The sequence below is a fragment of the Castanea sativa genome, chromosome 3 (genome assembly GCF_040712315.1).
Source record: "Castanea sativa cultivar Marrone di Chiusa Pesio chromosome 3, ASM4071231v1".
In the NCBI taxonomy this organism is placed as follows: Eukaryota; Viridiplantae; Streptophyta; class Magnoliopsida; order Fagales; family Fagaceae; genus Castanea; species Castanea sativa.
Window position 1 is genome coordinate 31,197,880 of NC_134015.1, and position 10,289 is coordinate 31,208,168.

The 10,289-nt window shown below is 35.2% G+C and overlaps 1 protein-coding gene across 1 annotated transcript; it reads right to left on the minus strand.

The window, feature by feature from the left end:
• Positions 1-6,102: 6,102 nt before the first annotated feature.
• Positions 6,103-6,528, minus strand: LOC142628819 (uncharacterized). The gene has a single exon (XM_075802854.1). The coding sequence runs from the start codon at positions 6,526-6,528 to the stop codon at positions 6,103-6,105; it is 426 nt and encodes a 141-aa protein (XP_075658969.1).
• Between the last annotated feature and the right edge of the window lie 3,761 nt (positions 6,529-10,289).

Genomic DNA, 10,289 nt, shown 5'->3' on the forward strand with positions numbered 1-10,289 from the left:
AGAAAATTTTCAGTTTTTAGATTTTTGACCAAATTTTTTTTCATGCATCATTTATGTTTAGGATTCACTGCATTGCATTGTTTTTTGTATCCATCTTGCAGTTTGGCAGTCATATCTCTCATTGTTTTTACACAGAACATGCATACACTTTATTAAATTGGGTACTTAACTTGATTTAAAAATTGATTGATTAATTTTTGAGTCCTTTGTACATGTTAGTATATGCTATTTTTCTTGATGTGTGAAATGTTGGAAATTGAGAATATTTTTTTGGAATATGATGGATACTAATGTGCAAATATCTTCTCTACTTGATTTGAGTTCAAACACCATCTATTTATGGGTTACATAGTGTCAAGTTTGCATTTATTGAAAGAGAGAATATTTGTGTTCATGTGTAACCTCAATTTTTTTAAAGTTAGGTTTGTGTGTTTTTACTTTTCCTCACCTCCTAAATTTTCCACAAAATTGTTTTTCCTCAAAACTTGTTTTGTTTTTTCCTATTCTTATAGGGGGAGAAAAGTCTTTTTTTTCCCTTTGTTGTTATTGGGGGGAGTTGTTTCCTTGATTCTCTATTTTCTGTGATCCTTTGTTGCGTATGTTTTCTGTTTACTCTTTGATTGGGTTGTCTTTGTCAATATGTGACAAAAAGGGAGAGAAATAGTTGAAATTTGGAAAAGGTTTTTAAAATGTTATTGTTTAGGGGGAGATGAAATTATTTTTGAAAAGGGGAGAATATAAAAACTTTTTGATGTATCTAACTTAGAGGAAGAGTTAGTTTACTTTTGTTTTTATGTTGTGTTTCATTTGGTTTACTTGTATTTTCCACACATGCGTTTATGATTTGTTTAGTGTTTCAGGAATTTACAGGTTAATTCATTCAAAGCTGCTGTCTATTCTTGCAATTGATAGTTAGTAGTTAGGTTGAATTGTAATTTGGGCAATAATGTGTAATTGGGCAATTTATTGTACTGGGTTGTTCTTGTATTTGAGCATTTCATATTGTATGTAAGTTTTGTCACGAATTGCCAAAGGATGAGATTGTTAGTTTTTAAAAGTTTAGAACAATTGGAAAATCGTGAATACAAACTTATCTAGATATAGATCCTAGAGTCTATAGGCATTATTAGACAATGCTCAAGGTGATACAAGTCAAGATTTAAGAACATACAAGTTGTAGAAAGAAGATTTCAGAATCTGCTTGGTTTGACTGATCAAGAGACAGGCTTGATCAATCGAGAGTTGTATCTATAGAATTTTAATTAAGCCCAAACAACAGTTCAAGGCCAAAAAGGATTAGGGTTTCAGATCTACTTCTTATAGTATATAAAAGAAACCCTAACCACATTTTTATAATGCTTTTTAGAGAGAGAAGAGTGTGTATCTTTTGTAGATCTAGGGTTTTGTACCCAAAAACCCTCTAAAGTTTTTGTTGAGTTGTGTGTTAAATCGTTTGTGAGATTTGAGAGGTGTTTACCTTCATACACACACATAGAGCTATCAAGATCAAGATTTGCATCAAAAACTTGATGGTTGCTTCAGTTGCTGCATAGAGAACTTTCAAGAAGATCTTAAACCTTTGAGTGGAGTCTCAAAGTCACAAGTAGGAGAACTTGTGGTTGCTGCAAATCAAGAAAAGAAGTAGTCTGTGGACTCGGAGCTATCATAGGGTCATGGTAGTAAGTTTTTTACTCGAGGTAGCAATAGGATGTTAATGGTCTAAGTCTTATTGTACAAACTTCAATTCTTTCATAGTGGATCTGTTTTTTACCTTAAGGATAGTTAGGTTAATTTTTTCTCAGGTTTTTTACCGGTTAGGTTTTTCTGGGTCATCAGATCTTTGTGTTCTTTATTTTTCGTTGCTTTGCATCATATGATTGTTTTATTTTAACCTATATCTGAATAATAAACCTAAGTATTCACTTGGTTAATTAATTAGATTAAACAATCTAGTTTACAGGGATCTAAAAACTTAACACTTCTATTATGTTTACTTTACGACCTTGGTTTTTGTGTTAAGTTTTAGAGTCAGTTTTATAAACTGTAATTTTGATCATTATATTTTTATTCTTGGTGGGGGCATTAAGGAAAAAAGTTCAATTTTTAGAGGCTAACAATTTTTCCTTCCAAATTATATTCCTAAAGTTTAATTTTTTTCACTTAAATTATCAATTATGTTAATTATAATTATGATTTAAGTTTTTTAATTATAGTTTTAGAAAGATTTTATTCTTGAATTATCTTACTCAATTCAAATTCAAAATAATACTTCATCTTGCATATGATAAGATTCTTTTTAAAAAAAGTGAGTTGTTTAATTGTCTTAAAATAAATAAAAATTTAACTAAAAGTTCAATAGGCTATATAAAAATTCTTATATTTAAAATAGAAATAATTTTTATTGAAAGTAGTGATAGTTTTAATATAAAATTAACAAAATCCACGATTTTTGTAATGGATGATAAATATTTGCATAAAATTGAGAAATTGATTTTGACACATGATACAAAATTAGATTCAATTTTGAAATTTAATTAGATTTTCTCTCAACTTTGGCTTTACACACACACACACACAGAGGTCTTGTGAATTTTCAGTCAAATTGAGCCCAAACTTCTTCTTTCCCCCTCTTCTTAATCAAGTATTTGGATGACCGGCACATCTATTGGCAAAATACGCCAAAATATAGACAATAGTGATATTTTTGTAATTTGGATAAAGAAAAATCATTCATTGATTGAGTTAGTCATTAGTCATGATATATTGAATTTATTTTCTTCTTAATCAAGTTACAAGTTTTTTCATTAAAAAAAAAGGTATTTTGACGAATGCTACTCTTGTTAAATGCCAAGTCATAAGCAAAACTAAGTCCCAATATATATATTTTTTTGAAAGCGATGAAATCATTCATTCATTAAGATGTAAAATATTTTGGTACAAAGCTTCCACCGCTAGTGGTGGCGAATCCTCTAACCAATACATTTCATCAATAATATTTGTTGCATACCTAGGTAATGAGTGTGCCGCTATATTCCCCCCCCCCCCCTTAACACAGCTAACTAAAACATGCTGCAGCCCACTTAGGTAGCAATAAATGTCCTCATAAATATGTCCAAGCAAAGAATTATGGCAAAACAAGTCTGAAATAGCTCTCATCACTGTGAAATTATCACCTTCAATCACAAGCTTTGAAAAACCAACTTCCATTGCAAATTCAACTGCTTTTCGGCAAGCCAAAGCTTTTGCCTCTTCGCTATTTCTCACATAAGGCCCCTTAACAAACATCCCAGCCATCACTTCCCCCTCTTCATTTTGGATTGTTGCACCAAAACCTGAACACTTTTGATCCGAGAACATTGCTGCATTAAAATTCAGCTTAAACACATTCTGTGGAGGAGGCTTTCAATGTGGTCTGCTTGGTGTGGCATCAGTAATAGCTAAGTGTTCTTGAGCCTTCTTGTACTCTTCAAGATATTCTACTGCTTTTTTGTTCAGCTAGCGTGGGTCCTTCATCTGTCCCCTGTACATAATAGCATTACTCTAGTTCCATATAGTCCAAGCTTGAACAAGGAAAAGTTCCATCTCAGCAGCAGCTAACATGTCCATCAACACCTCAAATAACTGCATAAAACCATTAAAGTTAGTAGTACATTTTTGCAAAGCATTAGAGCTACCAACCCAAACATCCTGGGCAGCTACACACTCCCAAATGGTGTGAATCATAGATTTAGGAGTTCTCTAACAGCAATGACATGTATTATCCTTGATAACATTTCTTTTGGCTAGATTTACTTGGGTTGGCAGGATTTCATGACAAGCTCTCCAGGCAAAAACCTTCATTTTGTTTGGCATCCATATCTTCCATAGCTTGTTCCATATCTACTGCCCTAAAGCTATTGAGCATTCATCCCAATCCTCCTTTCTGAGCACCTTCTTAGACATATGATAACTTGACCGGACTGAGTACCTTCCATTTTTATTATGCAGCCACACCACAGCATCTGCCACATGCCTGTGGCTTAAGGGAATTTTACAAATTGCCTTTGCATTCTCCCTGTTAAATCTTGCCATGATGATATCTTGCCTCCACCCATGTAATTCTGAATCAATAAGATCCAAAACCCTCCAATCCTCCTCACCCTCGTTTACTGAATGCAATACTTTATTTGTTGGATAATTTGGAATCCATTTATCCAACAACACTTTTATGGATTCACCATTTCCCACTCTCCAACAACATTCGCATCTCAGAATTGGCATGGCAGACATAATACTTCTGCATACAAAGGAACTAGTGGGAGACACAACTGCATTCAAAAAGTGGCACCTTGGAAAATATCTAGCTTTGAAACATTTGAAGAGAAGAGAATTTTAATCATGCATCATTCTCCAACCTTGTTTGGCTAACATAGCATGATTAAACAACCTCAAATCTCGAAATCCCATCCCTCCATCAGCCTTTGGTTGAGTTAAACTACCTCAACTCTTCCAATGAACCTTTCTTTCATTTCCAACTTAGCCCCACCAAAATTTAGCACACAAAGCATTTAGTTCTTTACACAATTTTACCGGCAATTGGAATACCCCCATAGTATATGTAGGAATTGCTTGGACTATTGCCTTTATCAATACTTCCTTCCCTGCCTTGATAACATCATGCCCTTCCATCCTTGCAATTTTTCCAAACTTGATCCTTTAGGTAGGAAAAATTTGGTACTTGGCTTATCCCACCAAAGTAGGTTACCCCAAACACAATTCAAATCTCTCCACCACCTTCACCCCTAAAATTGACACAATCTCTGCTTTTTTTTTCCTTCTTGCATATTACTGCTAAAATACACCAAAGATTTCTCCACATTGATGCATTGGCCAGATGCATTAGCATATGTCTGCAATACTTCATTAATCACCGCAACCTCCCCACAAGTGGCTTTACAAAATAGTATGAATTTATCTGCAAACATTAAATTTGAAATTATAGGTGCCCTTCTACATATAGAAACACCTTTGATACGACCATCTAATTCTGCCTTCTCTAGTAATGAAGTGAATCCTTTTGCATATAGTAAGAACAAATATGGAGAAAGGGGATCCCCTTGTTGGATTCCTCTAGATGGGTGGATGTTGCCATAGGCTTTTCCATTAATAAGAATGGAAAAGGAAGGAGTGGTCACACACCCCATCACCCACTTAATCCATTTTTCTGGAAAACCCAACTTTGTCACTATGCCTTGCAGGAAAGACCACTCAACATGATCATTTGCTTTATTGATGCCAAGCTTCAATGCCAATGATCCTTTTTTTTTTAGAATGCATAGAATGCAAAACTTCATAAGCCACCAATATATTGTCAGTAATGAGCCGCCTTGGCACAAAGGCACTTTGTGTAGGAGATATGACAGTTGGCAGAATCTGTTTCAACCTGTTAGCCAACACTTTGGAAATAATTTTATAAAGTACATTGCACAAACTAATTGGCCGAAAATTAGACATTCTCTTAGGGGACTTAATTTTAGGTATTAGTACAATATTAGTATGGTTTATGTTAGGACCCATAACACCAGAATTTAAATAGTCTAACACAGCGGTAACTACATTATCGCCCACTATATGCCAAAACATTTGGTAGAAAAGAGCATTCATACCATCAGGTCTAGGTGCTTTTGTTGGTCCCATTTGGAACAACGCTGTCTTGATTTTATCAGCAGTAAAATCACTGGACAGTATCTGTTGCATATCTGGGGTTATCTTATGAGCCATCGTGTTGAGACAATCATCAATCTGAGTAGATGTACCGGCATTAAACAAGTTTTCAAAATAACTTGTTGCCACCTCAGCTATATCATCCACCTCTTCCACCCAAACCCCATTAGAATTTTTTACACCTTGTATATAATTTCTCCTTCTCTGTTGCGTTGCTTCTAAGTGGAAAAATTTTGTGTTCTTATCCCCATGTTTAAGCCAAGAAATTCTAGATCTCTGTTCCCAAAAAATCTCCTGTTTCAATAATAAGTCATCCAACGCCTTGCTCACCCCAAAAAATTCTACCTTTGAATCCTCCGTGATCTCCTCCATATTCAATCTTTCCATTCTTTTTTGAAGCTATTTGATTTCTTCATTGTTCGGATTTGCTTTTGAAGATCCCCAAGCTCTTAATTGTTCACCACAGATCTGGATTTTCTGCTTAAGGAGTGCCAATCCGCACATGCCATTGTCTTCCACAGGCAATGCTTCTCTAAAAATATTCTCATATTCCTCCCAAAGCAGCCATGCTTCCTCAAACATAAACCCTTTTCTTCCCTGTACTCTATGCTTCTCAAATTTCTGTGTATAAAGAACAATGGGGAGGTGATCCGATGCATGAAGAGCCAAATGAAGCACTGAGCTAAGCCGAAACATCTCTCTCCATTCCTTCATTGCTACGACTCTATCTAATTGGATTTTCGTGTTTGCTTCCCCTAGCCTTTTAGTATTCCAAGTGTATGGATATCCCTTAAATCCCAAATCCTCAAACTGACACTCCTCCATTGCAACACAAAAATCTTCAATTTGGCTCGCTTGGGCTGGCTGTTTGCTAAGCTTTTCAGATGACTAGAGTATGGCATTGAAATTTCCTATGCATAGCCAAGGACCCTCCACAAAAGACTTGAGATGGTTTAGTAATTCCCAAGATTTCTGCCTTTGATGTGCTTTTAGCCATCCATAAAAGCGTGTCAACCACCACTTAAAACCGTCTTCCTCCTTCACTTTTGCAAGCATATGATTAGCAGTGAAATTAATCAAGTCCAGCATAACATCATTCTTCCACAATAAAGTCAATCCTCCACCTGAGTTAGGCTTCTTGACAATGATCCTGTTTGGGAAAGGCAATTCGCCATACAATTTTTCAAAACCTTTTTTTATCTAACCGTGTCTCTATAAGGAAACACACATTGGGAGCTTGTTACCTCACAATCTTGCAAAGGCTACAACCTGTCTAAGGGTTCCCAAGCCCTTGGCAGTTCCAACTTAGAAGCCTCATTGCCTCCGGCAAGGGTGTCCATCCACACTTGCCGATTCATCATCATCATTTTGAAACAATTTCTCACGCTTCACTCTTTGTGCTTCCTCCTGTTCATCTAGTATGGTAATATGCTTATCAGTCATACTTCCTCTCTTTCCAAGAAATGGTGTATTCATGGCCCTTATGATACTTCCAAGCCCATAATCAATCCTCATAATCCTGGTCTATGTTGACTTTAGTTTAGGTTGAATTGGTCCATGCAGATTCGGCCCAATCTGCTCACCCACATTTTTTGCCTTTAAAATACTAGATTATGAATTTAAAATCTCATCATCTTTGTCCATGCTTATAGGAATAGGATTTTCGTTATCAGCATCCACTACTCCTTTATCCTCAGTATTGCTCCTCTGCTGGATATTCGAGTTTATCCCATATTTTTGAACTCATCCTCTTGTTTGTAACTATCCAGTCCACACTTCATGGCCTCCACTCCCTGATTCTTAGCATCCTCTCCATAATTTTTGTCCCTACTAGATATCCATTCTTGTGGATTAGGTTCATTGTACTATTCCATGGTGGTGATCTTTGGCTGCCGGTGGCTTTTAACCAATCACCATATTGGTAGTCTACACCCCTCCCATATTTCTCAACTGCATAATGGCTAGCACAATGGCGTAAGTCATGCCCAAGAATACCACAAAAGTGACAAAAGATCGGCAATCTTTCATATTTAAATTTTACCCAAGTACGCTCCCCATCTGATTCTGCAATAAATCCTCCGCGCCTCAATGGTTTAGATACTGGTAAAGTGACATGCACCCTCATAAAATAATACGGAGTATCCTGTCCTCTCCTTCTCTCCATATCTTCCATTGTGCTCAGTCGGCTACCTATTGGCTATTGCTACTTAAGGAGACACCATGTCAAATGGAGCCCCCTAGATCTGAACCCATAAGGTAGTTTGATCTAGTTTGACATTACTTGCATTCATCCCTTTATGCCATCTCTTGAGCAGAAGCATTTGGTTATCAAAACTCCAAGGTCCCCCTTTCAATACATGGCTTAAAGCAAATTCTGTTTGGAACTTAAACTGGAACAGATTCGATCCAACTTCTACAATCTGCAACTAAGTATGCATCCCCAATGCTTTGCATATTGTACTCATGGTAGCCTTTTTGTTAAAAGCTCTGCAAGTTAAAAACTTTCCGATTAGGCTCAAATTGTAGCTCTCAATCTCAGACAGTCGGCCTTCATCAGAGATCGCAATAATCTCTTCCTCTTCAGTAGTTAACTTCATATTTTCCAAGCTATCAATCACGTCTTTTGCCATTAGGAATAGAGTAATAAAGAAAATAACAAAATGTTAGCCCCTATTTTTTAAACTAACGCTCTGTTTGTTTCAGCATTAATGTTTTCTGGAAAACTGGTCATTTTCTATAAAATATTTTTTGGAAAACTATCTCATTTTCCAGTGTTTGGTAACGACCTTGAAAATGAGTTTGAGAATGTTTTCTAGTGTTTGGTATGTACAAATATTTTTTGGAAAACTATCTCATTTTTTTATAAAACCATCTCATTGTAACTATACCACTGCAATTTTTGTGGCTCTGGAACTCTAAGCATCAATACCAAGTGAATAGAAATACACATATTAATATAAGTGGCTCTGGAACTCTAATTACGATAAATATAAGTTACATTTATCTAATATCTTTATATGTATATAAAAAAATATGGAAAATGAAAGCCTTTGTAAGTTACCTTGAAATAGGAACTAAACCTGCTGCTATTTCTTATCTCCAAGGGTGTATCTTTGTCAGGCTCTCTAATCATGTGTTTGTATAATTGCAAAACTGCTCTAAGGACATGTCTAAAGTATCGGTGCACTGTCTCAACTGATCTATAAAACCTCCCATCAACAACTCGAAACCTCACATCATGCCCAATAATGTGTAAAAAAATTAATACTTGTTCTTTAATGGACATATGAATGGTCTCTTGAAGTAGATTATTCTCGCTCAAAATTTTACATAGCGCATAAAAAGCAATGGGTCTCATCCTTATATTATGGAGACAACGCACATCACCTCTACAAAGAATATCATTCATATATGTCTCTCTTTCATACTCTCGATTGACATGAGGTTCTCTAGGCATAACTCTCCTAGGTCTTAGTCCTTTCAAAATAACAACACCCACAGCAATAACAGATGTAGCTGCCCCCATTATGGCAGCAGGAAGTGATGGGTTATCCATCTATATTTCCAAAAAAAAAAAATGATGAGTATAAATTAAATGTGTACTTAAAGAAAGCATTCATATACACAGGTACTTAAAGAAAACAATTCATAAAAAATGACCACTTTAAGTTTGATGAGACTAAACTATAAGGTAACAACATCATCACTCCATAAGTACTAGAAACAATAACTTTTGAGTTTGTTATTAGAGGCTAAAAATTGACAAGGTAATAAATGGTGAAGGAGGGACATTTGCTCTTACTTGTTTTTTTAAAATTTTTTTCACTTGGGTGAGAACAAGAGCACGAATGGTAGAGGAGTAGAGAATAAAGATGTTCTAGCAAACTAGTTTTGCTTTATCTAGCAAACTAATTCTGCTAATGATGTTCTACCTGAGATACTAAACAAGTATTACCTTAGTTTGACATGCCCAAGTCAGTTCACAAGAGGCATGAGGTGACAAGTTCTATTTCTACGAGAGGCAGACTAGAAATCTTAATTTGTTCTAACTTCCAACAGTGATTTTCAGGGTCAGAATAGGTTCATCATGCATACCTTTGTTAATTGAAGTCAAGTTCAAATAAAATCACAAAGCCAATGTTATAAGGCTCTGGTGGCAATGCCATATAAGCTCTAGCTACTTTCTAAGATGACAATCAAGTCTTTTCTTGCGTATTATGTTAGTAGAGTAAAAAAAAAAAAAAAAATCAGAGCTAAAAATAATATTAATTAAAAAAAATCAGAGCTAAAAATAATATTATAAAGTGTGTAGTAAAACTTAGTTCACAGATAATACAATTATAAATGTTCTACCTGAGATGCTCAATTTCCAATTGGCAAATGAGGAACTTTCTCAATACAAGAAGGACAACAACAACAAAAAACAACTCTTTAATAATTTTAATTCCCCAGACATTGAGAGAGGATTCTAATATTACTAATAAAGCACTTCACAATCTGCATAATTCACATCAATAAAAAATAAAAAGCAAGCTCAAAATGTTGCACCAACTGCGAGAAAATTTTAGTTGGTTAAAAGGTAAAGT

What these genes read in the sequence shown, in the direction of transcription:
- LOC142628819 (XM_075802854.1), bottom strand. Translation starts at nt 6,528, where the DNA reads ATGGAGGAGTGTCAGTTTGAGGATTTGGGATTTAAGGGATATCCATAC.